General features: G+C 37.3%; 1 protein-coding gene across 1 annotated transcript; it reads left to right on the forward strand.

The window, feature by feature from the left end:
• Positions 1-6936: 6936 nt before the first annotated feature.
• OOSP2 (oocyte secreted protein 2) lies at positions 6937-10433 on the forward strand. The gene is made up of 4 exons (XM_032490516.1): positions 6937-7086; positions 8398-8406; positions 8551-8654; positions 10226-10433. The coding sequence occupies exons 1-4, from the start codon at positions 6937-6939 to the stop codon at positions 10431-10433; spliced, it is 471 nt and encodes a 156-aa protein (XP_032346407.1).
• The last annotated feature ends 8423 nt before the right edge of the window (positions 10434-18856 follow it).

Raw genomic sequence — 18856 nt, forward strand, 5'->3', positions numbered from 1 at the left:
AGAATGATGGAACTATGCTGTCTACCAGAAGTTAACACGTTAACACAACATTGTAATCAACTAGACTTCAATTAAAAAAAAAAAAAGAATGTTGGAGAACTGTCAAAAGTATACAAGAACTATTTAAAGGGGCTCCCACTGATCAACTTGGAAACAATTTGAGTATAAGTATAAATAGTGATGGTAATGAGTTATAATCCATAGAAGAAAACAGGAAGCCATGAGTGTATACTAACATAAGGAAGTAAACTGGAAATTAATGAGGAAAAGGATGTTTACAGTTTCAGAGTATCTCCCCGTAAAATACCAATCAATTACAAAGTGAGAACGAGTACCTTCACCGTGAAGAACTGTGGAAGGCAGATCCTTAATCAAGTGATGAAATGTGCATCATCAGTAATGGGCAAAACTGAAACTGAGCAGCACCTGAGAGGATGCAGAAAGAACACGGCACCACTTATACGATAATCCTGCCAAATTTAATGATGAAGAGATATCAGGCAAACACAAACTGAGTGCATTCTACAACACGCAAGTGTCGAGGTCATGAAAAGTCAAAGAAACACTGAGGAAATGTTGGAGTCTAAAGACATATGACAGCTAAATGCAACATATGATTCTGAACTGGGTTTATTTTAGTATTATTTTTTGCCATAAAGGCCATTAATGAGACAATTGGTGAAATTTGAAAGCAGCGTGAGGCTGAGAGCCAGTAATATATTAAGTTTTTCGTTCTGATGATAATTTTAAACTTTTGGTGTCAGGATTTCTTTTACACTCAAAAATACTGAGAATTCCAAAGAACTTTATATATATATATATTATTAAAGTATAGTCAGTTTATAATGTTGTGTCAATTTCTGGTGTATTACATATATGTGTGTATATATATATACATATATTCATTTTCATATTCTCGAAGAACTTTTGTTTATGTGGGTTTAAGCTATGCAAATTTATAATATTAGAAATAAAGATATAAATTTTAAATATTATTTATTAAATAACTAAAATAACTGCAATGAGCCTAGAATGTGTTAACATGAGTAACACAAAATTTTATAAAAAATAGCTATTGTCTCCTGATGTAAGAGTAGCATTGTTTTAGATTTTTGCATGTCTTCTACCCAGTTTAATAGATGACAACTAGATTCTCATGTGTCCGTCTGCATTTTGTCTTTGTGATAGCTTGCTTTGGTTAAAGTACATGAAGGAAACTTTGCCTTATACAAATATGTAGTTGGAAAAGGGAAGAGTATTTGAATAGACTTTTCAGATAATTGTGGCAACTCCTCCTTGATACCACACTAAATCTCTACGAAAGGTAGTTTCTTCAAGGCTAGTTGGAACGTGGAATCAGAAAATATATCAATGAGCTTTACCTACTCAACTATATCAATATCCATTGGTCTCTCTTGCGTTTTGAATAAAACTTTTACACATGCTGCTTGTATTACATTATGCATTGATTATTTGAAAAATACTGATTCACTCAGTTATGCAGATCTCCCAAATGTCAACACATTTCATTATACAATACAAAAAAATCTCAGGCGTAGGTCAACATGTTTCATCACAGTTGTACTACGAATGTAGGCAATGAAGTTTTCTAAAATTCTAAATATTGCTTGTAAACTTGAATTTCATCACTGGGTGCAAAAACTGCCCATTGTTTTCTTTGACGTGCCAGGCATATTTCATTCCCTTTCTATCCATCAAATACCCAAGTGTACATAACCACTGTTCACCTGACAATCATTCTTGCAGGTAAATAATGGTGTTCTATGAAAAAAGTGGCTAGTTCAGCTCACAAGTCAGACAATTGCATCATCTTTATGCTTTGATATGTAGCCCAAGTGCTTCATTCACACTTTCCATTTTATCACGCAGAATATTAAAAAGACACGCACTCAAGCATTGATATTTAATAAAATGGATAATGTTACTACTTTGATTCTTAAGTGAAACAGACTTTCCCCCTCTACAGTGGGTATATGGTGGTGAAGAACACAAAGATGACAGACACCATTTGGTGGCACCACCTTGGATACTCAGGCAGCAGTGTTGACCCCCACTGTTTTTACACATATGTGCAAACATCAACGTGCTGAAAAGGGCATATCGTGTCCTAGTATTATTATGAAAATAGTCCTGTGGGCCCACAACATCCAAGGACCACATAATGAGAACCATTGCAGTAGTAGAGTGTCCTTATTTGCAAGGACATTGTATATTGAAATACACTCTAAACTATTTAGGAGTGAGGAGTTCATAACAGCAACTTACTCCCAAAAGGTTCAGGGAAAAAAAGTTCTTTAACTATATTTGCAACATTTCTCTAAGTTAGAAATTACTTAAAAATAAGATTTATGTATCATTGCTGCTTCACCTCTCTCCCTTTTACATTAGTTACATTTATATTCCATCTGCCTTTCACAGCAAAATTTTGTATTAAAATTGGAATTTTAGGAAAATGGACTTTGTTCATTCTCTGGCTTTGAGTAGTCCTTGGAACGCTGCATAAAACCCTGGAAATAACTGTACTCAAATTTCAGAAAAATAGTCATGTGTACACATATTGTTTGTACACTGTTAATTTTGGCCAAACTGCTTACATTTGTCATCTCTTTTAATATTAAAAACAAACTGAAAAGTGGGGATAGTATTACTATCTCCTTTTTACAGAGTATGAACGTGATTTTTAACTTGAACTTCCCCAAGTTTACATCAACTGAGATTTGTAAACATGATGTAAATGTGATTTGGAAGGTTAAGCTCTTAACCAGCAGACATTGATGCCTTTTGGAAAAATATCAGATGCTTATATTGGAATGATTTAAAAGATGAATGTGAAATTTATTAATTTTAGATGACAGAAGTGTTATAACATCAAAAGAAATTTAAAAAGAAAGAAAATGAAAGACAAAAAAAAAAAAAAAACCCCAAAACACTTTGTCTTTCTTCAGTTCTCTTTTGTCTTTGTCGTTGGTGACTGGGTTCTCCAGGACTTCCAGAGGCAGAATACTGTCCCAGCTCTGGGGTTGCATCATCTGTTAGGGAACGTGACATTGGAAATGAAAGTCCTTTTCATAACACGTGGGGAAGCCCTGTGCACGTGCTTATCTGAGAGCAGACTGAAACATTGAGAATATCAATCAGATGTCACTAAAAACAATGATAGATCTGCAATTCAAGTTCTTTGAATTTTATTTACTGTGAGCTTTGATTTCCAAATTTGTTTTAAACCTACACGATCACATTCATGTCACAATGGACATTTTGAGAAAACACAGGAAAAATCTTTATCTGGAACTTTTATTCCAACTAAATATTAGAACGAATATATACATATATTTATTATACATAAAAATGATACATAATGTGAATATGTATATATATATAAAACACAAGAGGACAACATATATATTTATCCTTATGAGACTGTATGTATATGTTTTCTTATGTTATAAGCAAATAATTTTAAGGCTTGACCTAACGAGTGTAACTAAAACATTTATTTATGGAAGAACCAACAGAGGTGAATTTGTGGATTTTCCTGATGCCAAGGAAAATACTTTTGCTAGGTCCCTGTCTCCTCCTAGGGGTTTAAGTCACTTTATCATTCTGCTGCCAATTCTTCCACAGTCAAATCCACAGAAATTAAGAAATAATAGCCTTTTGATTACAAAAAGATGGATTGACTCAAAAAGATGATTTAGACTGTTAAGCATATTAGATGACACCTGAAAACTACCTTGCAAAAACAGTTTCCCATAATTCAGCGTTTATTGGAAGTAGCGGGTGCCTTGTCAGCCTCCCAGATGATTTTCACAGGCTTCCTGCAGACACAGTTATCAATCAGCACTTTTTCCCCGATAAGCCTCTTTGAGGGCCAGTTTTGGGGTAATCAGGAGAGTCTCAGCCGTCAGGTGTTGACACTGTGGCTAGCTAAAGAGGTGGGAAAATGAAGGCAGCTGAGCACGGGACGCGGCATAAAATCACCTACGCCCTCACCACTTCCTGCTTCCTGAGAAGTCCTGTGCCGGGGGTCTGCTCAGATGAGGGTCTCTGTGGCTTCGGGGATCTCGTTTCTCCTTGCTGCCTTGATTTGGCCTTGCGCTGAGAACATCTATGGTAAATGAGGGAGTTTAGAGGATGCTTCCTTGGAGGGTTCCTCAGTGGTCCCTTTCCCTGCAGGCCCTCTCCTCCCTCCGGAGACCTGACCCTGCAATTTGCTAGAGGAGAAATAGCTTCAGGCCAGCTGGACTTGAGTCTTCATCCTGAGGACACATGTATCTTTCTGGTTAGATGTCTGAGATTTTTATTTCTTCTTTGTTGTGGTCATCTATCTTAATCCGCATTTGCAGGGATTCTTCAGAAAAAGTCCTTGGCTCTATAACCCACTGCCAGTCGCAGTGGTTGGATTGTCAGTTGCTTGCCTGTAGCTTAACTGACCTTCCTGCTTCCAGATGTTTCCTATTTCCCCTTGATGATGATACGGCTATTTCGTTTTTAAGATACTCTCCCACTTTCACTCGTGTCAAATTTATCAATGGTTCTAAATCAGTGTCTGTCTATAAACTGATTCGGACATCTTTTCCTTTAACCTGGAGTAGTCTCCATTTTTTTGTGTTATCTGAACACTTCCCAGCTTCAAGGCCTGAATAAAGGTTAACTATGCTAAGGCAGCATTTCAATATTACTTTTTGTCTTCTTTATTTATTTTTTTTTTTAGTATTTTATTTATTGTCTTTTGTTTTTGTTTTTGTTTGGGAGAAGGTAATTAGGTTTACTTATATTTATTTATTTATTTTAATGGAAGTACTGGGGATTGAACCACTGAGCTATACCCTCCTCCTGTTCATTTTTTTCTTTTTAAGTCACCTAGGTGTGACTGTTTCCCTCTGTTTAGAGTGAGGTTTGTTTTTTTTTTGGAACTGATATGTGAATTTCTTATCCATTTGGCCTATAAACACTTGATGAGCAAGGACCACCTTTAGCCTCTGATCCTTCTATTTTACCTCAGATGAATCCTGCAGAATGCCTAGGTTAGGGCAACTCACAATTTTAACAATTAACTGTTGACATTTCAGTAATTTCAGTCATTTCAGTTCACCACATGTGGAGAAGGGGCCATGACCTGCGAGTCAGGGAAGAATTCTGGTCACCTGGGATGGGGTGAGCAGGGTGTTCGTGTACCTGGCTGTGGTACATGATGCTTGGGTGCAAGGAAGATGTTACTTCACGTAATGTACACAGGCTATGAGTTCTCAGCCTTTCAAACAATTTCTCAGCTGTTTGAGACTCAACCTCAGAATGTCAGTCTGAAACTTGACTCTAAAATTAGTGTGAAAAAAAGTAGTGAAGGCAGAAACATTTCTGTATGTCCATGTCCACTTTTCCTTCTGAATCTATCACCATCCAATTGTTGGAACCTTTTTTCATTTAGGAAGGATTTTCCTGACACTCTTACGTAACTGACGTTAGAATCATTATTGGAGGTTCCAATCACTGATGTAAACATCTGCCTTTCCCAAATCCTACTCTTTTCCTAAAACATCTCCCTGCATTTTTTTACTTTCTTGATGATTTATTCTTAAAAACTAAGAATATCCAAGCTCACCTGGTGCTGGAGGCATCTCGCTCATTAATCATAGAAATACTCTTTATGCTGGGAAGATTCAGGTTTTCCAAAGTGTTTAAGAATACCCTGAATGTCTTCCAAGGCCTGCTCATCTGTATTAACTGGTTTAGCAACTTTCCTAGTCAAGGGTTGAACGAATGTAATTTATTTATCCGCGTTGTGTAGAAGTTGCTTATATAAATACGTTGCAATTTATTTCTTCATTCTGCTGTTGGTTATTTGGCCTGGAGGATTTTCTTCATTTTTTAACATTAAAGTTCATTTACATTTCAGCATTTGTTTATTTACTTTATTATTGCTAATATACTTGCAATTCATTTAGTGCAATCATCTTGTCCTTTTTTGATTTGTTTTTGGCGTTTTGTTTCTTCCCTCTTTTCCTTTTTTTCCTTCTTCTAGATCGTTTGACATTTATTTTTGTCCTTTATTCTATTTTGTTCTCCAGTTTGGAAGTTCTGCAATCTGCCTAATTTATTAAGGTTTTCCCCCCTGCTATTTATCATGCATCTTTAAATACTAAAGCTAATAAATCTTAACTTCCCTTCTGAACTGTAGAAAGACCCATGAAATCTAACTCTGATCACCTGCTGAGAACCTCTGGTTAATGACTGTCTAGCACAATAAGTCAGAATCCAATAGACTTTTACTTCATCCAAAGGAGAAATGACTCAGTTAGAAACGGTGATTATTATTGACTTACTGAAGATCTCAACATGGAGGAGAATGGGTTTTACATCAAAACGTTCATAAAACTTCCATCCCAGACTGGGAGGTTCTTCCTTCAGACTACTTCCTCATATGGCTATGATGGCTTCTGGTTCTGGCTCTTCCAGACATGAATTCTATTAAACCAACCTTTCTCCTTTCCCCTCATTAACAACTGTTACAGGGGATACATCACTCCTCTTCTGACACTTTGTAATATACTTGGGTCCCTCAGTCCTGCATGTATCATTCTCTTTGGAATCTACTTTCTTTCAAGAGGAGGTAGGGGGCTAAAAGGTAATGATTTTCTTATGTGCTGATTCTTTTTTCCCTGTGAAATAACTGAAATCTAGTTATTTGGGGATATAATTATGCAGATATTTTGGAAAATAGTGGTAATATGAAAACCCTTCATATGCTATTCTGCAAGCTGTGATTCCCTTTGCCAGAGAAAGAAATACCTTTTATTAATCACAAAGGGCATAGCTGAAATATTCTTTGACCTCTTCCTTAAGATAAATGCACATCTGACACTTTCTCATATGCTTCTTTCTACAGTGGAAATAAGTTGTTCTATGGACTGGGTGATGGTCTCTGTTAGCCCGTGTGCATACAGCAGCAATCTGTATATATTTGCTGATGAGTTGTTTCTTGGATCAGGTTGCCCTGTGACTCGGATACAAACATATGTGTATGATTTTATATACCCTGTCCATGACTGTGGGATCAGGACAAAGGTGAGAATAGTGATTATTTGTTAAAAAATAATAATAACAATTTTTAGATATTTTTCAGAACTTTATGCCCGATGCTAAAATTATTGTCCTGTTTTGTTTGTTTGTTTTAGAACAAATTTTGCTTCTAGCTATAGAAATTTAGGGGTAGGCGGCAATGCACTTCCTTACTTATTCAATGAGTATTGGGTCCTCTGAGTGCACAAGACCTTAAAGCACAGATTTCCAGACTGGTTAGTGAACTGATTTTAAGTTGTCTTCAGGCTAATATTGTATTTCACTAAAGCTTAGCAAGCAGATGGTTGTAAATTCCATTCAAGGCTCCAAATGTGGGAGGTCGCCAATTCTGGGAAGGTATTTCATATTCAACATTAGATCATTTGAATTTATCCATGTTCTGTGAGGACGTGTGCCAATACGGGGAACAGATTTCCATTGGAATGAAATCTCTGTTCGTTATTTTGCTCGGCACAAATCATAAACTGTGTTGTTACTTGGGGTTTTGTCTTTTCATAGATTCCCCAATTTAAACAACTTATATTCATACTACAAAAATATTTGAAGCCTTATCTAATTAAAATGGTCACTGTAAATTAGAGGTTGTCTTTATTGTAGAAATGAGGGCACTAGAGCTTCAAAAGGTGTTTGATCAGTTTACCCAAGGATGCCCACCGTGCTGGTGGTGGTTCACATACCAAACCAGGATGATTACCTTCCAAAGCCTTTGCTTTAAACAGCTTTGTTATTTAACATCCAAATCATCTTTCTCAAAAGAACCGTTGAGAACCTGTTTGTTAACGAATCATACAGATGGCTCTAAGTAACAGTTTAAGTTTCCTCTTATGGTCAATTAAGATTTTTACCCCAGGCACTTTAAATCCAGTCTTACAGATAACACTCCTCTTCTGTCCCAGTGGTTGTCACATCTTTATATGTACCTAAAAGTGGCAGTAGTCATCTCTTAGTGTTTTGTTTTTTTTTAATTGAAGTAAAGTCAGTTACAATGAGTCCATTTCTGGTGTACAGCACAATGTCCCAGTCATGCATATACGTACATGTATTCCTTTTCATATTCTTTTTCATTAAAGGTTATTATAAGATATTGTACATAGTTCCCTGTGCTATACAGAAGAAATTTTTTAAAATCCATTTTTATATATAGTGGCTAACCTCTGCAAATCTCAAAATCCCAAATTTATCCCTTCCCACCCCCTTCCCCCCAGTAACCATAAGATTGTTCACTATGTCTGGGAGTCTTGTTTCTGTTTTGTAGATGAGTTCATTAGTGTCCTTTTTTTCTTTTTCTTTTTTTAGATTCCACATGTGAGTGATATCATATGGTGTTTTTCGTTGTTTCTGACAGCAGCCATTTTTAAGATCGTGAATTCTTTCTGCTCCCTGTTCAAATGTGTGCATGCCTCCTCTGCTGTTGGAAATACTCTCCTCTTAACCTTTGTGCTCTCCTAGGTTGTTTCAGAAGATACTCTCCTTTTTCAAACAGAGATGTACTTTAACCCCAGGAATACACATTATGACTGTCAGAAAATCCCTTTGGAGTGTTCTGCCTCTAGGTGAGTCCAATATAACAGCCTCCTTTTGAGTATGTTACTGTCACCTTTACTTACCAGATGTCTCTGCAGAAGCACAGATTTTAGCGACTATGACGTGACTCACCCATAAGCATAAATCCAAACAAACGCCAAATTAGCATGTAAAAATATTTTGAGTACGCTTTCATTTTTTTATTTTTAATTTTTAAATGTAACATTCGTTTTAGAATCACAACATATACCATCCAGTATAAGTAGGTTGTTTTGCAGTAACTGGACTACAAAGCGCGTACTCAGTCACCTTAGTAAGTGGGAAAATCAAATGTGACATCACCTTTCAGTGCTTTTTCTTTCACCATATTCATTTTCTGATACATTTTATGGTTCCGTTCCGTGTTAGGAGAGGAAATGACTAGAAAGTCAAGAGAAAACCAGTCTTTCAATTTAATACTAACTCATGTGGATACACGAAAGGAAAGGCTTATCAGCCTATCACTAAATGCACTTTGCTTGCAGTTTTGTGGAACTGAGAGGTTGAATCCCAAGAGGACTGCACGTGAACTTTGAGACCAGGTGGAATAGCATATCCTGATACACTTTAACCTTGTCACTGAAATCTTTACATTGAGTGTTATCATTCTGAGCGACAAATTTTAGAAACCACCTGAAAACCGCAAGGAAACGTTTTATCCCTGTTTAACGTATGGGAATAGTTGACATGAAAAAAGAATTTAGGGTTCAGAGCAAATGTACAATATGTTTTAACATCAGAGCCTTTGGGGAGGGGTGGGGGAGAATTGGTACTTTTTATTGTGGTAAAATATACAAGATAAAATTTACCATTTTGAAGTGTATGGTTCAGTGGTATTAACTGCAACCACATTGTTGAAGACTCTTGGCCTTCACTTTAACTTAATTTCATAAAACAAAACCAAGGCTGAGGGATTCGTGATACTCTGGGAAATAGCTGACCCCTAAGTAGAAACCAACGTGGTTCAGTGTACACACACACACACACACACACACACACACACACACACACACACACTTTCATTCCTATATATCAGCCAATGCCTAGGGTATTAATAAACCATTCTTACCTAATTCCCTGTAGCTGTTGCATCTCCATAGGCTACCAGATTAATAGTAATGACTAAGGCATTTCTATTTTAATAGTAATTATTATGTTGTTTGCAACTTATCTTTCTTAGGAAAAAAATAAAGACTAGGCCAACAAAGGGGTATGATTAAGTTTTCGGTGCATAAATTTTAACTGCTGTATACAACACACACACGCACACCCACCACTCCTTTGCCACCATTACACTGGGTCAGATTAGGTTTTAGACAACTTTTACCATTCTTAGGATCCATTTGACTAAGTCTGTTTTACTGGGCACTCTACTTAAACATAAGCATTACAAATCATCATAGTGCTACAGGCACTATGCCACACCCTTAAATCACCATATTGATAATGGTGATGGTGTTAAACAGTTAAAAAAACAAAAACTTGACTTCAAATTTAGATTCGGAAGGACCTGGTACTGAGTATGCCCACCCTATCTGCTTTTTGTTTCTCTTCTCTTTAGGAAATCAGTGTGGCTCACACCCGTTTCTACAGATAATGAAATCAAATTGGATCCCAGTCCTTTTATTGCTGACTTTGAGACAACACCAGAGGAGTTAGGATTATTAAATTCTAGTCAAACTGATTGCATACTTAAGGAGAAATTGAAACTTGGAACTGGTATCATGAATTTTGTTGGGAAAACAATGGTTCTGTACAAAAATAATTGATATAAATCTTTCCTTAGGTATCTGGTCCCTAAAATCCCTAAATCACTGAAGACCCTGATTCAGTGAAGGTTTATTTTTAGGTACTTTTATTCACTAGGGTTATGTCTTATTAATACAATGTTAACTATCAGATAATTCTATTACCATTAAAATTTTTTTAGTTCTATAAAATGGATTCACCAGTAGGTCTTCAATGGCAATAATCTGATCTAATTGATATAAATCTCCAATAAATATGTTCTAAATATTTTTTTAGTAAGAATGAAAAATAGAGAGAGGCATGTAAACTATGCCAGAGACTAAAATGTAACATTCTAACTCCCAGGAAAGACAAAGTCCTTTTATGTAAAGATACTTTAATTTGTGTAGATGTTCCTAATTAATCAGTAAAGCTGAGTCCTAAAAGTAATTGAATGTACTTCATATTTAATTAATAATTAAAGAAGAAAATTGTATTTATAGTCTAGAATCTAAGTAACCACTCCCTTAACTGAAATTTGAGGTCAGGTTTTCCTTTATCCCTGCTATGGTTCTTCCGCACCTGAAATAATTGGCTGAGGTGGTCAGCATGGAATCATCCTGCCACTTTAGAGTAATTCATTAGGTGATCATTTATCACCAGCTAATTCGCCGTCATCTTTTCTCCAAGGAGGGAGTTTACCCGTGCAATACACCGGAGACCGCTCAGATTTGGGCAGAGTTCTTACGTCACTTATGAGAATTGAACTCTGCCATTTGTTATTCCATTGCTTATTGAATGTACATTTTGGATGCTAGATCCTTCTGGAAACAGATTTTGCCAAGATATTTTTCATTAATTTTTTTTAATTTAAAGTGCTGCTATTTTTTCATTGCCAATAAAATGCTGCTTACAGTTGTTTACTTGTCAAACAAAAATTTAAATTGTCATAACGGGCATTTACCTTTGGCATATATATGCTTGTATGGTTAAGATGTGATCCTTTTGTAAGACTTAATGTGTGTCAGGCAATGTTATAAGCATGTTGCAACAACTTATTTAATCCTGATAACCCAAAGACTAATGTATTACTATTGTTCCAGTTTTACAGATCAGGAAAAAAATTGATAAAATAATTTGTCTGAATTGCAAAACTGGTCTCAGAATTGGTGGCCTGTTCCTAACCATAGAGAAAAAGCTTTCAGCTTTTCACCATTGGGTATGATGTTCACTGTGGGCTTGTCATTTGTGTTAAGGTGCATTCCTTCTATACCTAATTGTTGAGAGGTTTTTTTTTTTTTTTTTAATCATGAAAGGATGTTGATTTTTGTCAAATCTAATCACTTCTATTCAACTCAATACTGGGAGTCCTAGCCAGAGCAATTAGGCAAGAAAAACAAATAAAAGACATCCAAATCAGAAAGGAAGAAGTGAAATCCTCTGTTTGCAGATGACATGATGTAGCATACATAAAACACTAAAGATTCCACCAAAAACCTGTTAGAACTAATAAACAGATTCAGTAGAGTTGCAGGGTACAAAATCAACACACAAAACTAGTTGTATTTCTATTCACTAAAAAGGAACTATCTGAAAAAGAAATTAATATTGCATTTACAATAGCAGCAAAATAAATAAAATACCCGAATAAATTTAACCAAGGAGGAAAAAAAGTCTGTACACTGAAAAGTATAAGACATTGGTGAAAGAAATTGAAGATACAAATGAATGAAATAATATCTCACATTTATGTATTGGAATTAATTCTGTCAAAATGTCCATACCTCTCAAAGTGATCTGTTGAGTCCATGAAATACCTATCAAAATTCCAATGATATTTTTTCCAAAAAAAGAGGAAAAAACAATCCTAAACAATCCAAAAATTTGTATGGAACCAGAAAAGACTGATTTGCCTAAGCTAATCTTGAGAAAGAAAAACAAAGCTGGAGGCATCACACTTCCTGAGTTTAAATTTTATTACAAAGCCCTAGTAATCAACACATTATGTGGTACTGGAATAAAAATGGATACACAGAACTATGGAAGAGAAGTGAGTCCAGGACTAAACCCACACATATACAGTTAACTAATATTCAATAAAGATGTCAAAATATACAATGGGGAAAGAATAATCTCTTCAATAAATGGTGTTGGGAAAACTGAATTGCGACGTGCAAAAAAAATTGAATTCTTACACTATATACAAAAATCAAATCCAAATGGATTAAAGACTTAAACAGAAGACCTGGAACTATAAATTTCTAGAAGAAAATATGGGGAAAGCCTCCATGACATTGGTCTTGGTGATGATTTTTTGCTTATAATACCATATGCACAAGCAACAAAAGTAAAAGTGAAGCTATATCGCACTGAAAAGTTTCTGCACAGCAAAGGACGCAACAAAATGAAAAGGCACCTTACAGAATGGGAGAATCTGTTTGCAAACCATACATCTGATAAGTGGTTAGTATCCAAAAGATCTAAGGAACTCCTGCACCTCACTAGCAAAAAAAATCAAATAACCAAATTTTTAAAAAGGCAAAAACCTTGAATAGACCTTTATCAAAAGAAGACCTCAGGTTCATAAAATGTGCTCAACATCACTAATTATCAGGGAAATGCAAATCAAAACTACAATGAGGTATCTCCTTACACCTGTCGGAATGGCTATCCTTAATAAGACAAGAGGCCAAAAGTGCTGGCTAGGATGGTGAAACAGAGGGCTGGATAGAGCTGCAGATGACCGGAAGTGGGGATGTCGGAAACTGCATCCACTGTACATGTGCTTACAGGTGCTGCAGGCACCCTAGAGTGTACAATCTCACGGTCATCAACAGAGTTAATCCTGCACCATTCCTATGGCCTAGCCATCACAGTTTTGATTGTATAGCTCAAGGAAATTATCACACAGATTTTGGGAAAATGGGAATGAGATGAATTTTTAAATCCTTAGGGTGGTGAGAGTTGGGACCCCTGTGGGTGTTCATCTCTGGATTGCTGGCTAGGTGAAAAGTCATCTCTATGCATTAAGGCAGACAGTGCAGCAGGCGGAGACAGCAGATAGACACACAGAATAATATGATTGGGCATTAGTATCAGAGCTGAGCAGAAAAAGGAGAAACACAATTGCATTTACATATATTAAAATGTATCTGTGTAAAACAGAAATACGCATTTCACAAGAGCACAAATAAGAGAATATGCATTAAGTATATTAGAATGTTTGCCTTTCGTGGGGAGGAGAATGCAGGCAAAAGGCAACAGATGAGTGAGAGAGAGAGAGAGAATGAGAATGAACTGTAATTCTTCACTTAATGCCCATCTTGCCTCACAGAGGGCATACTTATCAGCATGAAGTCCTACAAAAATGGCTGCCAGTGAGTGAAATCTGCTTAACTCCAAGCCAAGATTCTATTTTCTCCCCCAAATTAAAGTATGTGAGCCACTTGGTAGAAGGAACAATCTTTCTTGGAGAAACTAATTTTTTTTTCTCTCTCATCTCATCCTTTAACCACCTGATTTTAAAGATCTTTCAGATTTACCCAGTGGTTCCCCTCTGGTTTCACATTAGAATCACTTTGGGACCGTTTAAAAAATGTCTGTGTGCGATGGTCTACTCCAGTGATACTGATGCAATGCCTTATCAACTCCCCAGAAAATTCTACTGGGTAGTTGAAAGCTGAGACCTCTAGACTAACATTTTCTTATCTAGAATTTTTCTCTTTTTTCCAATAAACATCATGATAAATTCTCCTGATTTCCTGAGGAGCTCTGAAACTGCAATGCCTTCCTTTAGATTCTAAGACTAGATCTCTACCAAGTGTATATTCCCCCTTCAACTAGAAACAGCGCAAAGTCAAAACAGGAAAGAATCATGGCTAAATTCTGATCTTTGGTTTCATTTTATTTGATGACTCACTGTTTCAGACCTCTAGAAACAACAGTCCTTGTCTAGCATAACCTTTTATTGTCTTACAATTATACTAAATAATGTCATTTCTGGCCAGGCATGGTTTCAAGGCAGAGACTTAAAAACTTGCAAAGTTATAAACTAGTAGGCAATGGATCAAACACATTTAACATATTCCAAAGTCAGAGACCTTAGATGGATAGACAATTAATGGTTTTTCTCAATGACAGTTTATACACTTATTAAGATATATAAAGATATTGCTTCAAGAGGAGTATAATTTTAGTAAGTGTGTGCACACATCAGGGTGAGTGTGTGTAAGGATGTAAGCAATGATGTTGAGTAACTGGATTAAGACAAGTAAATTTTGAGAAATGCATCACTTTTCAGATAGTCTAATGGTTCCTTTGTGGATGAACAGCAAGAATGTTGACTTCACTCAGAGATTTGTTTTTTTCTCCTTTTGGAAATTGGCAACTTGAATTTCTAACTTGATTATTTACTATGATATGTTCGCACCAAAATCTAGCCAACCTCCTTGAAATCATTTTCTCTCGTAATTCGGGGCTGTTGCACCCAAGTGGAAGAAACCTCTCCGAACCTTCTTTTGAAAGCAGTTTCTTGTCATCATTCTCTCTCTGAAGAATTGAAGAGGCTTCTCATTTTCATTCATTTATTTTGAGCGCATATGAAGATCTTAGTTTGTTAAGACCTCTACGTGCATTCTGTCCTTAATCTTTATTGCTTCTTTTTTTTAAGGTGGATGTACTAAGATCCGAAACTTACAAATGAGATAGCTGAAGTCTTACTGTTTAAGTAACTTCCTTTTAGAGCTCTTTCTTTGTACAGCTTTGTACATTGAAAGGAACTACTTTTTTCTCGTATTTCTTCCTTCCCCTCCCTTAAGGCACTTTGTTTCCTTTCCTTTCTTCTTCACTATTCTTTTTGCAGCGGCGCTGGCTAACACAAAGTGGGAGGATCATATCTTTTACTACCATCGTTTTTGCTATTTCCTCAAGATTTCCATTTAGTCATCTCTGTATCGGTCCCTTCCTTCACTCCCAGGTAGTTCCTTCGGAGCCTCTGTTCCAGGCGCAGGTGCCAGCTCTGGTCACAGGGCATCCATACATTATGTTTTCCTGGCTGCTCACTTTATATTCGGAGGCCCAGGGTTCAGTCTCCCCTCCCCAAGCTGTTCTTCGGTGATGGCATCTGGCCCTCTTTCTCTTTCCTGTGACCAAGTCCCCACTTGGGCTCCATTTTCTAGAATAAGGACCTCACCTACTTGGCTGTGAACATTATTCTCTTTCTCACAAGACTTTCCCCACCTGCGGACCAGAGGCCATGCTCCTTCCCCTCTAGGTCCTGCCCTGTGACCTTCCTCAGCATCACAATTCAGATCTTCCCATGTTCTCTCTTTCCTTACTCCCTGTCTCCTTGCTCTGCTCTTTCCATCACCTATTTCAGGACTACTCGTTTATTTACGATGATTGTATAATTAATCTTCTAAACTGGGACACTTCTGAAAGTGAGAGGCAGTGTAACCAAAGTCACACTGGGGGAACAGCCGCAACTCCGACATCACTCTACCCAGAACCTGAGTTCTGCACACAGTTTGGCCGGTTGCCATGTGATATTGGGAAAGTTGGTTCACATTTCTATGCCATAGTTTTCTCTTCTATAAAATGGGGTTAATGGTTGTACCTAGGTCTTGCGTTATAGTGAGGATGAAAGGAATTAATACATGTAGAAGATTCAGAACAGTGTCTGGTACATAATAATCATTACATGCATTTAAACTATAATTTGCATCATTTTTATAGCAAATTAATGAACCTTTCTCAGCCTGTGCAAATTAAATGTGAGAATGAACCACCCTCCCTCCTCCAGATGCCACTTTTACAATCTGACTGTCTCACCTTACTCTGCACATAACTGGTCTACCTCCATTCTTCAGTCCTTTCCCACCCATCTACCCATATTTTCTGCTTCTATTCTTGTTCTAACAGTGTATTAAGCAATATCTCAAAGCCAGAAGACAGTTACTCCTGACACCAATTTCCTAACCAACACCAAACCTTCAGGAAGCACAGTGAAATCCTAGATGCCGCAGACCCCCTCGTGGTCAGCACGCTCTGCAGTCCGCCAACGAAACACTCGCACTGACTCCTCTCAAGTGTTGTGTAAAGCAAAGCTACATTAAGCCTGTGTTAAAAGAGGCTGCTGTTTTCCAGAAAAGCAAGTGTTACTGAGTATCTCCTACTAGCGATGAGATGGACTTGAGAAGAAAGAATTCTATTACGGCTTGAAGCCTCCAAGGTAAACCCCGTAGATTCTCTCTCTGCCGTAAGCCCCCTTGCCTTGCTGTCTGTTAGAGTTGCCACGCAGTGGGCCACTGAGGACATCTGTGAAGTTTTTTGTTTGGTTGCTGAATAGTGATTTGGAACATTTCGCTATAAAGATGGCTTCCTCTTAGAATGTGGTTGTTACTCTGATGCTATGGTGAAACATGTTAGACATAATTATGTAGTTTTTTTTTTTTGGGAAAACGTGGACACACACTCCTTAGATATATTAAATGGCTGCACCCAAATGTGGCTGCCAGCTCTGGTAATGAAGGATGGTCTGGACAAACTTGAGATATGGGATTCGGTGAGTGAGTTTCTGCGTAGCTCAGAGGGACAGGAATGATACTCGAGAGCCAGACTAGGTTCTCATCCTTAGCTCCTCAAATTTCTGGCCGCGTGGCCTTGGGCAAGGTGCTTACTCCTCTGATGCTCAGCTTCTTTATCTGTAAAGTGGAAAGGACCATAGCAGTAGTACCCTTCACATGGCTATTGTGAGAGGTTGATTGGTCAACACTTAGAACAATGCTTGGTACACACTGAAAGCTAGAGGGGTGAACTTGGCTGAGGGGTTCTTAGGAAATCTACACTTCTCCCATTTAAAAAAATAAATTGACCAAATTCTAGAAGACAGTTTATTTTACCAGGAAGCTGAAAATTCTCCCTGATACTTAATGTTATTTTAAAAAGTCAAGTTAAATAATGTTTAGAAAAAATTTCCTCCCTCCAGAACTGCTCTGGAGTTTCTGTGCATGAGAGGTTCCAATCCTTGCAAATATTTTTTTTTTCTATTATTCTCTGTAAAGCATGGCTACATCAGGCTGGACCAAAAGTTTGTTTATTTATTAGACGGGTATTAGCCGAGTGCCCGCATATGACAGACACTGAGGTTGGCACTGGAGTTACAATGATGAAAAGGCAGAGAGATGCAGACAGGTAGCCAGTCAGACTGATGAGTGTTTGAGGAGGGAAGTAGAGGAAATTCTGAGAGTGACTAAAAGGGATGCTTCATCCAGACTTGGCCAGGACTGAAAATGTGAGTATGACGATGAAATGAAAGTATGACAGGGGGGTTGAGACCCAGTCTAGCAGCAGAGCAGAAAGTATTTAGATGGAGCTTGAGGGGGAATGTATCTCAGGAAGAAGGGACTAGTGCTGAGAAGGGTTCAAGACTTTCACGAGCTGGACACTTGGGAGGACTGAAGGAAATAAAACAGGGCATGAGCTTTGAGACCGGGAAGGGTGAGGAAGGAAGCTGGAAATACAACCAAGTAACCATCTGATGCTGAAGAAGCAACGCTCCCCACACTGCCTACATTTTAGCATATTAGATATTCTACCTAAAATGTATGCCGATTTCCCAATGGCTAATTTTTTAGCCTGGACTTTGCGATGTTAATATGAAATTAAAATTATTTCCATTTTACAGATGTGAACACGGAGATTCCCACGACTAGGTCATACAACTAGCAAGTGGTCAGATTTGGATTTGCACCTGGCGCTTAGACCCTCTCCGTTGTTCTGTACTGCTCTCCAGAAAGGTCTTTTCCATATAGTGTTCTATAATATAATGGCTTAAAAAGTGATGGACCCCAAAGTAGATGTCTCAAGTAGAATCTGAGCTCATTTATGAGCTGTATAAGTTTGGGAAAGTTGCTCAACCTGTCCGTGCCTCCACTTTCCCATCTTTAAAATGGGAATAATAATACTGCAACATAAAGCTGTTGGAGGGATTAAACATGTTAATACAGTCACAGAACCTAGCCAGTGCTTGGCACACAGCAGTAAGTATTCAATAAATAATGTCTATTATTATTACCAGAATGTGGCAAAAGCTATCTTCCTCACATAAGAGATCACTGCTCAGAGAAACCATATGTGTGGATGTCCAGGATTGAAGAGAGTCAGGGACTACCTAATCCGTATCCATGCATGGAAAAATGAGAAAGGAATTGCTTGTAACTGTTTCAAAGTTAAGTGATGTACCCAGGCCTCCTATAATGACTTGATGATGTCTATTACTCCAAGACAAACTGGAATTAAACAACATAAAAACTCTATTATTCTGCACCCCTGTTTCATTTGTGGAGAGTTATTTTGAGGGCTGGACAAAACCGAACCCTTCTGTTGCACCTAAAAAGTATTATCAGCTAGCAGGGAAAACATCAAAGTTTTGGATTTCTTTTCTATGACAGCCATCACTGACCCC

The sequence above is a fragment of the Camelus ferus genome, chromosome 10 (assembly GCF_009834535.1).
Source record: "Camelus ferus isolate YT-003-E chromosome 10, BCGSAC_Cfer_1.0, whole genome shotgun sequence".
NCBI classification, from domain to species: Eukaryota; Metazoa; Chordata; class Mammalia; order Artiodactyla; family Camelidae; genus Camelus; species Camelus ferus.

Excerpts from the sequence above, each read along its gene's own strand:
- OOSP2 (XM_032490516.1), top strand. The coding sequence starts at position 6,937 with ATGGTCTCTGTTAGCCCGTGTGCATACAGCAGCAATCTGTATATATTT. Across the intron at positions 8,655-10,225 it reads TTGGAGTGTTCTGCCTCTAG|GAAATCAGTGTGGCTCACAC; the intron begins GTGAGTCCAATA and ends TCTTCTCTTTAG.